Raw genomic sequence first — 14822 nt, forward strand, 5'->3', positions numbered from 1 at the left:
TAATGGTCGTTAAGGCACCGGTGGCGTATTAGCACCGGGTCTGTGCAGGTGCGATGGATCGCGTACAAACCAATAGGGTGTCGGAATAGCTATGTTTATACTTCTCATCCAACCACAATCAAAGTCACTCTCTCCGGATGGCGCGATCTGGATAGGTTTTTTTGTGTGTGTTTTTGAACGATGACGAGCCGGAATTAAAACAAGCCGAACTGAAATATGAGTAACGAGGCTATTTTTAAAATGTAAGGAGTAGAAAGTACAGATAATTGCGTTAAAATGTAAGGAGTAGAAGTAAAAAGTATGCTGTAAAATAATTACTCCAGTAAAGTATAGATACCCAAAATTTCTACTTAAGTAAGGTAACGAAGTATTTGTACTTCGTTACTTGACACCTCTGAAACCTGTGGTAATAAAAAGGCCGTTTCAGTTTAAAAAAAACGTGTTGCAACGTTGTGTCGGGGCTGAACGTGGCCCTGAACTCTGGCTTTCTGCTGGCCTCCACAGGTGTTTGAATCCCAATCAGGAGACTCAGTTTGACCCTCACCAGCCACCATACACCACAGCTAGTTAGCTAGTAGCTGCTGGTGTGCTCAGTGTGACTGCACTACTGCTCTAATTTTGTAGTTTCTCTCTAATAGTGGTGTTTTTGCAACAACGCAGTCTTGTTTATACGACGAAGTGCTTGTAAAAGACAAAGCAGACATGATTTGAAATATTATTGCTTGGAAAAACATCAACTAGCATCTGGCTATGGAACAGATCTACAAATGGTCCTGGGGAGAGGCTTACATCCAGATTGTCCTCCTAAAGTAAGTTGGTCTTCGACTTTTTCAGTCAAAAACCTCTCTCTTAGATCGGTTCTACAGCCAGGAAGACTGACGCACCTGCGCATGCCTAGTTGATTACAGTTTTCATATCAGTTGTGGGGTGTATTAGGTTAAACACTGTAGAAATACTCTGTTACTTGTTAAATGCTTGCATTGAAAATGTTACTTAACTAAAAGTGTGCAAGTATCATCGGGTAAATGTACTTAAAGTATTAAAAGTAAAAGTACTCAATGCAGAAACCTTCTACATTTTAGAAACTGGATAACAGTTGTGTCAATCAACTGTTTAATCTGCTAATCATTTCAGCTGGACTTGTAGGCAGTTATATTGGGTAGTTTATTTATAATAAAACATATTTTATAAACTACACGTGTGCAAACATGTTAATGTGTAAAGTAACTAAAGCTGTAACAGATGATTGTAGTGGAGTCCAATATTTCTCTCTGAAATGTAGCGAAGTAGAAAGTGGCATGAGAAGAAAAGTACAAATACCTCAAATTCATACTTAAGTACAGTATATGAGTAAATGTACTTAGTTATAGGGTTGCACGATATTGACAAAATGTGATAATGCGATATTGATTATGAATATTGCGATATCGATTTTAATTTAGATATTTTTAAACGTATGTGAAATTACAAAAGTTATGGGAAAACGCATCAAAATAAATTCATAACAAATTAAACAAGTGTTCTTACAACACAAGGTTTATTTCAACTGACGGTCATATTGGACTGGTCCAACATGAATAAATAAATAAATAACGACCACGTCTACAGAACAGGACATGTTCTACTGGTTGGACAGTATCAAATATATAAATAAAGACAACAGGACACAACTTTTACTTTTTCTTCTCGGATTCATTCCGTTTTGTTCTATTTCTTCACTTACACTGTCACTCTGTTGAAATATGCACACACGTGGTACGCTCCATGGGGTTTGTCACCTAGTGGACCCGTGCGCTGACGTGCACTAACGTGCAAGTTAGGATCATTACAGCGTTTCAAGCTCTAAATCAAACACAACTAAGCCGCACAGCCAATGGACGGGACGCAGCGCTCCACAAAATAAACTAAATATTTCATACTTATTGCAACACTTTCGATACATTGCGATAACGATATTGAGTCGATATATCTTGCACCCCTCGATATAATATTGCGCAACGTGATATTGCGATAACGATATTGAGTCAATATATCTTGCACCCCTACTTAGTTACATTCCACCACTTTAAGGGGAACATGAAAACCCTCTCCTCTCTGGTCTCTTGTTGTCCAATTGGCCAGGCTTCTCCTGCTCCTTCTTTCTGCCTCAAGTTGTTCAAGTCTTCAGATGAACTTTTGAACAAGTTCTCAAACTCACCCAGAACAACAGTAACGTACTTGCAATGCCTCTCACACGCCCACTAGATGTTTAAATCCTTTAAAAGAAGCCATTGGAGAGATCCATCTTTAAAATGAAACACCACCTCATATTATGTTGCTCAATCTCTTAATTTTTACTGGTGCAACTATTAAAGTCCCAGGTTTGATAAGTATAGGAAATCGATAACTGTTTGGCATTCTGGAGGAGAGCCAAACAGTTGCGGAGTGAGTGCATTGATGTATCTTTTGCCGTCTAGTGGCAGTGGCACCATAATGCTGCGGCTAAGTGATACCACCACGCTGTGTCTATTTAAATATGTGCCTTTTGTAACAGCTGGCACATGGAGAAAATTCCCTGCAGTATGTTTTAATACAAGAGAGCAGATCCATGCAGCCTGTAGCTGCTCACTTATGGAAAGCCATACTGAGATTGTACAACCATCACTCTGGGGCCTGAACTAGAGCTGAACCAGCAGTAATGATGGATCCATTGTCTTATAGAGCAGATTCCAGTCATCACAGACGTGAGTGTTTGTCATACTGGGATATTGTGCAGGACAGGGGTTTGTTCTCCCTCTGTCTGTTGTTATTCTCTAACTACACTGGTAGCAGTGAAAAATGACGTGCACTCAGGCTCTCTGCTGGGCGACTACTTCCCTGGGATATGTCGCTCATTTTCTGAATTGCATATGAATATGTGCAGAGGAAGATTGGAGGCTGATTATGATTTATGGTGAACTAGGAAGCTGCAGCTGGGAGTCTGTGCACATGCAATAGAAGTAGATGCATAAAGATGCAGCAGATTTACATTTGGCCTTTGTGTAATGATGACTTTCTGTGATTTTTATTACTTCGTTAATAATGCAGTCTCTCTTACAAAGGGGTGGCATGCACTGTAAATAGTTTTGTACAGCTCTGTGGTCCTTAAAGGAACAATTTGACATTTTTGGAACTACGCTTATTTGCAAGTGTTATATCAGTTGATGGACACCACTTTTACATCTAATAGATGAGGATAAACCTAAGGCTGCAGCCAGCTAATGGTTAGCTTAGCATAAAGACTGTGTTAATTAATGAGCTTTGGAGATGCCTGTAGGTGCATTTTTACCTTTTTGGACAGAGCCAGGCTAGCTGTTTCCAGTCTTATGCTAAGCTAAGCTAACCAGCTACTGACCGTAGATTCATATGTAACAGATTTGAGAGTGGTATTGATCTTTTCATCAAAACTTTGTGAAAAAGCAGATAAGCATATTTCACAAAATGTTAAACTATTTCTTTCAGTTTATCATAACATAACTGTGTGGGATTATTGAATCTTGAATATCACAATAATGTGTGGTTTTATGGTTAACAGTTGATTCCTTGATCCCTGCTTCTCTCTAGAGGGAAAACGCACCAAACAAAGGAACTGGTGGACATTCCATTGTGCTGACACGTACAAATAAAACGGCTCCGAGAAGCGTTCCATACATCACCCAAATGAATTTTGTCTCATCATTTGCTGAGATTTCCGACCATTCATCTATGTGAGTTATGGCTTCTCTTTAGAGGTGGATCTGTTCTACCTCAACCTTCAGCTCACTTGTGTCTTAAACCCACTGCGCTGTGCTTTTGGTTTAGCCTGTCTGAGCGTGTAGTGTAGTGACACATCCACTGGGACAGCAGACATGAGGTTAAAGCAATTCACCACGGAAGAAACTGGAGCCTGCTTTGGCACCGGTGAAGAATGGGCAGAGACGAGCATGGATACCAGATGGCAGTGAATCTGTAATTACAATTCTCTGGTGCAAAATGAGGCACTGGTGGAATGAAATCTTCCTGCAGCTTCAAATATCCTGCGTGCAAAAGTCTTTGTTTACTTGGCAGTAGGGCCTGCGGTCAAGCTGGTTTCTTTTGAAATGCATTTTTGTTGTGTTCAGTGTCTTCTGAATGGTTCGCATGTTGAAGGAAGGCCACTTGGCACCATGGGACTGCATCAATGTTGGTGTTGGTATCTGCCAGTGGAATGGTAATTACCAGTCTAATGTAAAACGGAATGAAGATGGACAAAGACAGTTGAACTGAATTTAAACATGATGAGCCTGTAATGGCTCCCAAATGGAGAGCCGGGTCTGTGCTCGCCCCAGAGGGACTCACCTGGGATTTACCCTCCTTACTTCTCTATGTGACAGGGTGGCATCGCCTGCCCCCTCCCCTGTGACCCCGGATGCTCCCTCTTCCGTAGGAGGCTGCATAATTGTCTAATTAAATGGAGAGACAACAGCCCCAGCATACCTCATTAAAGGCACCGCTCCATCAGCTCCCGCCTTTCCATTTTTTTTTAAAGGACCCTCCTCATCCTGGCAGCAAAGGTCAAACAAAGTAAAGTGTTGGGGGTGGTTGTCTGTCCCCCTGCATCCCTCCTATAGAGTCTAAATTAAACTTTTATGACTATAAAGATTAAAGGCTGCTTTACATTTCTTGTGTCGTTTTTGAGTGTTCCGAGAGAATTTTGCTAAGTTGTTGGATCAGCTTGATTGATGACATGACCCAAGCAAACAAATATGGTAGCACAGAGAAAGAGAACATTTTGGATGAGATACATACAGTATAGTACTTCTGGTAATAGTGTAAAGTGGTGTGCAGCTACCCTGCAAATAAATTGAATGCAGTTCTCTTTTTTTGTATTAATGAGATGTGCACTATTGAATAATTTCAACAGATAAATGAGCCAGGTTTGAGCTGCTTATAAATGAGGCTAGTTGAGCAAAAGGTTCCCGTGTGACTTCTCTCAGTGCTCAGAATATAGCGAAATAATTAACTCAGAGATCATACCATCTCAGATGCATTATAAAAATAATTCAGGCAAGTCCCTTTTTTATATAATGAGTTTAAAAAATATATTTTTTGCAGGTCATATTAGCATTTTATATATGTATTTTAATATTTGTTTAATAATCAGCGTACATACTGTTTATTGCCACAGAAATAAAATTTTGCATTCTATAATTTTGTTTAAGAAAGAACCCATCCAGACCCATACATAATCTGTATATGCTTTGTTTGGTATGATCAGCAGTTGTACACTCCCGTCTCAAACTACATGTAAATCAATGTGTTATTCTGTTGCGTGAGAGAGCATAAAGACATGTGCATCAGAATAAATATCGTTGGTGTCTTCATAGTCGTGGTTCCAAATGTTCCCCTGCCAATTTCAGAGCCAAATTTGATCAGTCTGTCTCTGTCCAGCTGATGCTAAATGTAACCTTTCAAAGTCCAATTATTTATGAAGTCTACAAACACATGTCTCCCCGCTTCCTCTCTCTCTGGTTGCCTCCACATACATATATCATAAATATTTCAGAGGCTGGATTTTGGAGGTTAACATATGTCCCATCTGAAATGTCAGTAGTCAGCGTGCCGTTGACAGAGCACCAAACCACTTTGTTTGGGATGCGAGACACTATGATGGGTGTTTTTTAATTCTCCTGGCCCGACATGAACATGGCTGCCTTGAATATGTACCTCCACAGGATTAGTTTGTTCTCCAGGAGTCTCGCACACCTGAGAGAATGAAAGAAACCAATTTGTCAGTCAGGTTGCAAAGTGGCTCTGTAACCTGTCATGAGAATCAAATACTCAGCCTGACATCTACTCATCTGGACTGTATAGATTTTGTTTCGAGTTCTAAAAGTATCCACTTGAATTTAGATTTTGGGCCTTCAGGGAGCGCAAATAATAATCTTGTCGCTTGGAGTGACAGCTTGAGACAGTGGACCGTGTTAACCACACTGGAGTAGTGTTGCTTTATAAAGTGTGTCTGCTGTCTGGAGCGATGTGGCTGTGGTCAAAGACGGTCTGAGGTTGATGAAAATGCTGCACAAGTTAGCTTCATGCAGTGGTCTTATTGTTAAACCCTGGCTTTGCTTTCCTACTTAGAGAGGTAGTTTCTGCTGCTGCTGCAAAGTAAACTTTCTGCAATGAGTTGTGCCATGACAGACTTTTATAAGTGACCTCCAATAAAAGCCTTATTCAATACTGCCACTTCTCTACCATTCCTTTACTTGTCCAGAAAATGAATCGGGTTCCTAGAGCCCCAGGTAAATCCATATTAGTTGCTCCTTTTTGAAACGGGAATAAGCGTCCTGTGTTACAGGCTGCACACTAAACAACTAAACTAAGATTTAAGGCTGACTTTATGTGAATAATTATGTTTATGTATTTACCCCTGATGTTGATGGATGATTGGGGCTTTGCTGCTTTAGGCCATGAATTATTCATCACGAGGAGAAGGTGTTACAGAACTTGGCTCCCTGGCAACAATAATGACTTAAAAGTGTTAGTGTTATCTAATTAAAACGGGACGTAGTGGTCAGTTCAGGTAATATGACGGTGCTAATCAGCTGAGCGCAGTGTTACCTGGTCAGCACCAGCTTGTGTCAAACAAACATTAGTTTATCAGATTAAAGAGGTTATACCCTGCATGTCTTTACAGGACAGTATATCATTTTTATGCGCTGGACTGTTTGAAAAGGGTCACTTTTGCCTTTTGTTTTGTATTTTCTGACATTTCATAGACTAAACAATTAACTAATTAACGGAGATGATGACAATTTAGTTAAGGAGATTGTTGCAGCTCTAATTTTCAGACATCAACTCGCTCATTTAAAACAAACTCTGTTATTACCATGCATATTAATTATTAAATCATATACTGTGAAGCTCAATGTAAGTTAACAATATCACTTCATAGACCGTGTAGGACACGCCTAAACATTCGGCCACTGGCCCTTTTACCCTTTGAACCTGCTGCTGGACAGAATGCAAATAGATGCATAAAGGCCAATAGAGGGAGCCCAATAGCTATTTGTCCTCAAGCTGAGACAGGGCCAGGGGGTACCACTGTAGTTTGTTTACATGCAAAATGGTTTACTGACTTTATAAAAGCCAAATGAATGGTAAAGTTCACCAAGTTAGATGCCGGTAGACGGTCGCAGACGGCTGATTTTTAGTTCTCCTGGTATATCTCAGGCTTTCTGACAACCACTAACTAGAATCTATTTGCTGGCCTTTGCGAGGACAAACTGAAAGCCAGGTGGAGGGCTTTGAAATGCAGACTGTCCCAGCAGATGGGTGCCGAGTGGGGGGTGTCAGGGGAGTCAGAGACAGCTGTGGTCCGTCACTTTTTCCAGAGGTTTTCAGGCTTCTATAGGAACCTGTCAGCTGGTTTGCTTCAGCTCCAGAAAGAGACAAAGGGCCTTAGGGGGACAGCAGGCTTTTCTATTACTGCAGTCTTCATAACCGTTGCAGGGGTTTACCCAGGATGCCGTCACGCTCTGCTGCTGTCCTAGACTCCAGTACACAGTAGTCATGAGGTGGCTCTTTACACATCCTCTAAAGATTAATGAGATTGTATGTTCAGTATGTTTTGGAAATTATGGGACTCAAATATTCTATCCATATCAAGGCAGACAGCTACAATGTACATATATTTCACTGTTATTACAAAATCTTTACAATGAAATGTTAAAGGAAACAGTGCTCCCTCTAAATATTAGTTTTGTAGTGATTTGATCCACCTGGCCGGGGATGATTGATGGACTTAATATATTTCATTAAGTTAAGGATTTCTATTTCTCTTGTAATGAGTGGCTGTGTTCAGCCCGGCTCTGAGGCCGCACAGGACTGCCGTTAAACTCCAGACAGCGTAGTTGTTTGAGTTTGAAGGGCTCAGGAATATTACTTCAATAAATATTTGATGAAAGAGGAAGTTGTATTGATTCATTACACTGTGGGTAATATGTGTACGTGTTCATCAGGCTGCCTCCCAGTAACCGGGTTTAATATTCTTTGTTTACAGTGGAGGGTCACATATGGGGAAACACATGCATATGGAGCAGGTAGCCTCCGCTTGTCTCTGAGATTTGCACAGATGCTCGTCCTGTTTTATGCACACGCATACACTGTACATACAGATCAGGTGCATGTATACACACACATGCTCCCTTTCTTTGATTAGACGAAGCAGGTTTGGCGACATGCATCCATTTCCTATGATAGACAGAGATTTCACTGTTATCCTTTACTGCTTCCAGGTCAAATAAAACCTCATTGTGTTTCCTACAGGATGTACTCCTGGTTACAATCTCAGACATCACCTCCTGACTCATAAAAAGGAATCTTCTGGGGGGAAAAACAACAAAGAGCAACATGAAGGGGGTGTTGGACACAGGGGAGGTGAGTGTCTTTCTGTGTGTGCTTTTCTGCATCCCTGAGTGTCTTCATATTTGTGTGTACAGCTGTGGCTTGAAAGTGGGGGGAAAAAGGGGGTGGTCTGTACCAGGAGCGAGGTTTGGGCTCTGCCCCGCAGCATTTGGCACAAAGGGCCTACTCCTATTATTATGCATGCTGGCAGTATCAGTGGGTGATGAGGTTTGGTCCTGGGAGATAAGGTCAGGTCCAGCTAATGAAACGCACGCTAAAGGTTTGCACGAAAACCTCTCCTCTTGACTTACTTTTTTTTTTTCTTCATTCGATCCATGCTTTTACTTCATTATCAACCACTTCTGTCTTTGCATTTATATAAACAGATTAGCACCATGTCATCAAATCGGATGTTTCCCCACCTTCAACATTAGCATGAGCGAAAGTTAAAATAACCCAAGGACGAATAAAAGTGGTACTCTGTTAATTAGGACTGATATTGTGAAACCTAGCAGCGGTGCCAGGAAGCTACCCTGCTGGAGCATAGCTGGTTCTTTGTTTATGTCCCTGTGCTTTGGATGTAGCTGGGAGGCATGGCAAGTGGAATTCGCTCAGGTGATGGGTTTAGTGCGAGCGGATGCAGAGGGGGAGCTCTCTCCTCCCTGCTGACTCTCCCAGCCGGCTCTGGCATTAAGTCAGCCCCGCTCTGTACCAGACGACAGCACGACAGCTGTTTCCTATGACTAGGGGAAAAACCCATTGATTCACTTCCTCGGTTGGCCTCATTTGGGAAGAGATGGAGTGTGGCCAAAATAGCCTCCACCGGCGCTGAGATGTGGACAGTAGACAAAGGTCAGCAGCGGAGTGGAGAAGAGAGAGGAAGCGCGGCTTTAAATGACACAACCAATATTTCAGCCATAAATGGGTTTTAACCTTTTCCCGTTGTCAGAGATGAACCTCGATGCTTTTTAGTAATTCCTCTGCCCTGCAACAGCAAATCCCTCTCACTACATATTTGGTCAAAATTGAGTTTAGACCTGAATCTGACTTTTTTACTAGACTAAATGTACTCTGTTGCCAGTTTATTAGGTACAGCTAGGCAAACCTAATGCAGTCTAATGCAACTATGGCAATAAATCCTGCTTTATGAAGGTTCTAATGGAGCTCTTTTAGAGAGGTGCTGATTCCAATGTATGATCATTTTGGAGGTTCAAGTTTGTGGTGCTGTTGAACTGTATTGCGTTGACTTAAATTTGTCCACTGTGTGTGTGTGTTTAACTAAAGAAAATATATAAAAATGTGTGATTTCTGTGAAAATCGATGTAAAGTAACTACAATTTGAGCTAAAAACCAAATCAAACACCAAGTCACTGCACTCTGGCTTGTTAATCTGAAGACGATGTCAAACATTTTGTCACGATAAGAGCAAGTGGAACCAGAAAGCAGCCTCGTAACTACTGTGTTTCGGGCAGAAAAGTCCTTGTATCCAGACATTAGCATCTACCTTGTCTCCGTGGTATTGATTTGTCAAGTGAACTCTCCTGCTGACAGCCACCTCCCTTTTTTGTAAGTGCTGTGAAGGCTTTTGAAAAGAAAAAAGCCTCATTGCTGTGCTTAGTGCCAGTCTGATACCTAAACTCAGTCCTATGCAATCATACTGTGGTTAACACAAGTTATGTGAAAAGTCACTTTAAGGATGCAATAGATATAGGAGATATTCCTTTTTACTTCAAGGGCAAATTTGTTTTCACGGCTTGTACATGGAAGCTTAAAGCAGTGATACAGGAGTTACCTGATGGCACACAAACTTGTTAACACACTGGTACTAGAAATGGACAAATTTATCCTAGAGTTGTTTGATTTACCTTTTTATTCCTGCTCCTGTGCAGCCTCTATCTCCTTCGTAAATATTATTTTCTGGAGATGATATAACAAATGTATCAAAAGAAATACTTGTACCATGTCCTGCAGTAAAATCACCGGTATAGAGGATGGCGGTTGTACAATCAATAGTTGTCTCATGCTACTTCAAACATCGATTCTCTCCTTTGAGATTTAATTAGTTCCTGAATATGCTCAGTGTAACATGAATATTCTGGTATAGCTATTGAACGCCGGGATGATCCATACTGCATTTGTTCGGGGATCAATTGTGAATGTTGTAATGTGCTATTGATGTAATTGATTAATTTGTCCAATTATACCGGAGACAGTGGTCAGGCCTTTTTACTGTGCAGCTCAATGAGCGGCCCATCAGTGGAGCGTCCTCAGGAGTACAGAACACCCCCACTGTTCGGATATATTACTAATCTGAAAACGAGTTAGATGTGGAAGGAACATATTCATTATCTTCATTAAATGGAATTGTTGTTGTAATTGAGTTTTTGTAAAAGAATACTTTACCCTCACATGCATGGGGGGGACAAACATGATGGTTATTTCAGTATTGCATATTGGTTTGAATTTCCCTCAATTAAATTGTTCACAGATTTTTTTCTTAAAAAAAAAAAAAAACATTTTTGTATTACCCCAGTTTTCCATAATTGGGTCCAAAGTTACACTTTGTTTACAAAGACTATCTGCTATTATATAATCACTCTATTTTATAGCTAGCTAACATTACTTTAGTTGTTTTAAGTACAGAAGCTGAGTAGCTCTGCTAGCTGGCTTAGTAGCTAAGTAGCATGTTGAGATACACAGACTCAAACGTTTGCAAGTTTAATACTTAAAAAACTTTAATGTTGGATTGGAATTCAAATATGTGCAAAATGATAGGGATAATTAATAATTAATAGAAATCCCTGAAGTTTCTTTTTGACCCCCGTAGTGTACAGTAGCCTCCAATGACGTTTGTATCGAGGGTTAATTTACTTTTGATATCTGTAAAAACGGCAATTTCTAATTTTCTTTAAAGCAACCTTGCCAGAGATTGCATTGCATTTAAAGTCTACTTTTCCCTATCAATATTGTCCCTACAATTTCCTGAAATAGATTTTACAACTACTTCTTGTAGGGCTGGGCGATAAAATGATAACGATATGTCTCGCGATATACACATAATCAATATCAATAGAAAATGTGTTCGATAAAACGTTCGATAACTTGTTTTTCTTCATCGGAAGAAATGTTTGGTTGCATGAATAAAGGCACTCACTCTCTGGTAACCTAGCAACGTAGGGGGTGACACTCTAACAGCCAATCATGTAACGGTATCAAGTTTGGTTGCGCCACATCGCTGTCTCCAGTGTTGCCAACTTAGCGACTTTGTCGCTAGATTTAGCGACTTTTCAGACCCCCTTAGTGACTTTTTTTTTCTAAAAAGCGACTAGCGACAAATCTGGCGACTTTTCTACAGAAAGTCGCCAGATTTGTCGCTATTCAAAGCCAGTATTGTCCAGCGAGCACACAAGGTATTTCTCTCCTGTAGCCACCAAAACATTCTTCTGTTCTGTAACTGAGGAGCAGAGGAGCAGCCTCTGGAGGATCTTTTGACCACATTGTTACTGACCAGGTCATACATTGTGTGTTTATCACAGCCAACCCTGTATTCATTCTGCACATACTTATTATTATTATTATTATTATTATTATTATTATTATTATTATTATTATTATTATTATTATTATCTAAAACCTTGATTATGGATTGATAATCCTTGATTATTTCATGGGTCTCCCTGTCTTCATGTATCCATCCCCCAATACCCACAGAGTCACTCAAGCATCAGTTATCTCTCTACATACAAACCGTATTCCCTGCAGTACACATACAAGATGCATCTAGCTAGCTAACCAATCTGCTGAATAAATAATTAAAATAGCTTATATATTGACAGAAACGGTATGGTTAACAATGCTTCCAGTGGCAACAAAGTATTAAGTATTTTTAAATTTGAATTTATTTGAAACGCCACCAGAGGACTGTAAAATTGAATTCAAATTTACAAGTTTAATTACATGTAGTCAAACTACTCCCCCAACACTGGCAGTACCAGCCGCTCACTGAGTCAACCAGCTTCCAGTTCTCCCACAGCTAATTAAATCACGCTGATGGGAAAACAATGCAGAATCGCAAATAAATTGAACAGAACCAACCAAATAGATTAAATAGAACATGGCAGATACATTTGAGATAAAACCCGCACCTTCATTATCTCCTGAGGGGTCATGTTAATCACATGAATACCTGCAGAGATACTTGCATTGTTTAATGAAAACAAACTGTAGTCTCAAGGATTCATGAGAATGTTTGTTTGTTATTTTAGGATAAAAGGACACTTGCTGTGAGATGTTACTAACAATTAAAATGTAAGAACTTTTAAAACTCAATTAAATGATCCTTCTGTGTCATTATCGCTGTTGTGAAAATCTGTATTTCTGACACATATTGTAAAACATCTGTATTTCTGACATCTCTTGTGAAACATCTTGCCAATCTACTCGGTGCATGATCTAATTATTTTTCTTGTGAACATTATAGATTTGTTGTGATGAACCACATCTGTCTGCCTCATATGTTGAGCTGCTCACTACACAATAACAGGCTCATTCTGCTCTAGGTACATCTGCAACTTTATTACAAGTTGAAAAGTACAAAAATGGATGCACTGTAATTTACGTATTTGGCCGAGCAGCAGCTTTCAAACATTTCCAGTTTAAACTAGTTTATACTGTAAGAGTACACTTACGTCTTTCTTCTCTCCTACTCAAGTGTTAATTCTCTCTTCTCTCTGACAAACTGCTGTTTCCACTAGGTTTCTTTGTAGTTAGTGTTGTTTTAGTTACCTTTTCTTAAGGCTTCTGGGCTCTTTTTCAGATCCACTCTTCTCCACAGTTGTCATAAATAGCTCTCCAGTCTTTCTCCACTGTTTTGGAGGTGAAGTTTCTTGTTAAAGGGCTCTCTCTGTAGATGGCAGTTACCGGGAAACTCATTCACTTAACAGAATGTTGTATACAACCACTTCAAGTTTGCAAGCAATTACATCTCATGGTGAGAAAAACTGACATCTGTAACTTTCCACGTTATTGGTCTTTCCAGCAGTGAGGTAATTGGACTGATGCAAAGATAGCAGAGCTGTGTCTGGCAGTTTTGAAGAAACGATGGGTATTGAAACCAACAAAAGATGTCAGGTTGTGAAGGCTGATAGTGTATGCTGTTGATTTTGAAGAATGAAAATGCATGCAGTGGTGTAAAATGCATCACTTCCAGAGTACTGAATCTCTTTTGAACAGACTTTGTTGGGAGTGGACAGTTGTAACATTAGAACAGAACCTACGGACAGCTTCAGTAAATGTGTCTGCTTTAAAGGGCCTGGAAACATTTACAATCAATGATGGGGTCCTACAAGAACACACAATTATTTGCCAAAGTTAAAGCAGTTTTATTTAAGATCGAGACATGTGTCTGTGTTCTTTTCACTGGTTTGAAATGGGCGGGACTCGGTTGGAACAAGGCGATGTCCCCGTACTTCAATGTGCAAATCAGGATTTGACAGCATGTGACAGTTGTGGAGTCAACTGCTTATGTTGCCGGGCCATTGCCATTTTTAATTCTTGTTGTGGCAATAAACACAAATAGGCCAATTGGTGTATTCTGTCATAGTAAATGAGTATGTGTAGAATGAATGAAATGAAAAATCACCTCGCAACACAATGCAGGGTTTTCTGGCCAAAAAGTTAGGTGGTTTTATATATATATATATATATATATATATATATATATATATATATATATGATAACAGAATAAGAAGAAAATGTATTATTATATTTATTTTTTCTGACTTTTTAAAAATATTTTCTTTTTCTTTTAAAATACTGGAGAATTCTAGACTCAAGACTCTGGCAAAGGCAATCTGATAAAACAACTGGAACATAACTCTTCTTCACCTGCACATACTGTAACTCAAAGACATGTAATGAGTAGGCATTGCTTCACTGTAATCCCCAAAAGGTTGGGTACTACTGAGCTGGACAAATGCAGTCTGAGTATGTGGAGAATGCTCCGGTGTGTCACTGTGGCACACTGAGTCCACATGGACATGAGCAGCAATAGCTTATCCATTTGTCCATTTTTAGTTTGTAGGCCTCCAGCAAACTGTAAACCCCTCGCACACACTTGATGGGTATTTTATGTTCCCACAACCACTTCCTCTGACAGTAATTGTACTGAAGCGTCACTCCTATTATCACTGTCGGAGTTACTTTCACTTTAGAGAGACTGCACTACAATTGTTGTAATTTTGGCCGCTGAAAACCCATCTTTCTTAAGCCTGCCTTCCTGTTGAGCGGCACTTTACGCTGTAGGATTGGTGCTTATAGTGGTGAGTGCATTCGCAGGCTGGCGTCCACACAAAGCGCCCAATAGAGTCTTTGATGTCTGCCTCAGCGGATCAAAGATGTTGGAGCGTGGACCTGCCAGGTGCACCGTGCTTTCATCTCT

At 40.1% G+C, this 14822-nt stretch overlaps 1 protein-coding gene across 4 annotated transcripts in view; it reads left to right on the top strand.

The window, feature by feature from the left end:
- Nucleotides 1-521: 521 nt before the first annotated feature.
- The window catches only part of robo1 (roundabout, axon guidance receptor, homolog 1 (Drosophila)), a 369807-nt gene continuing 355506 nt past the window's right edge, over nt 522-14822 (top strand). For 2 of the 4 annotated variants that reach the window (XM_039826460.1, XM_039826486.1), the window contains exons 1-2: nt 524-809; nt 8305-8415. In XM_039826460.1, coding sequence (XP_039682394.1) covers nt 8389-8415 — 27 coding nt within the window. In that variant the 5' untranslated portion in view covers nt 524-809; nt 8305-8388. Of the gene's footprint in view, nt 810-8304; nt 8416-14822 lie in introns of all 4 variants that reach the window. The other 2 variants (XM_039826488.1, XM_039826470.1) reach the window with 2 other exon arrangements.

The sequence above is a fragment of the Perca fluviatilis genome, chromosome 2 (assembly GCF_010015445.1).
Source record: "Perca fluviatilis chromosome 2, GENO_Pfluv_1.0, whole genome shotgun sequence".
NCBI classification, from domain to species: Eukaryota; Metazoa; Chordata; class Actinopteri; order Perciformes; family Percidae; genus Perca; species Perca fluviatilis.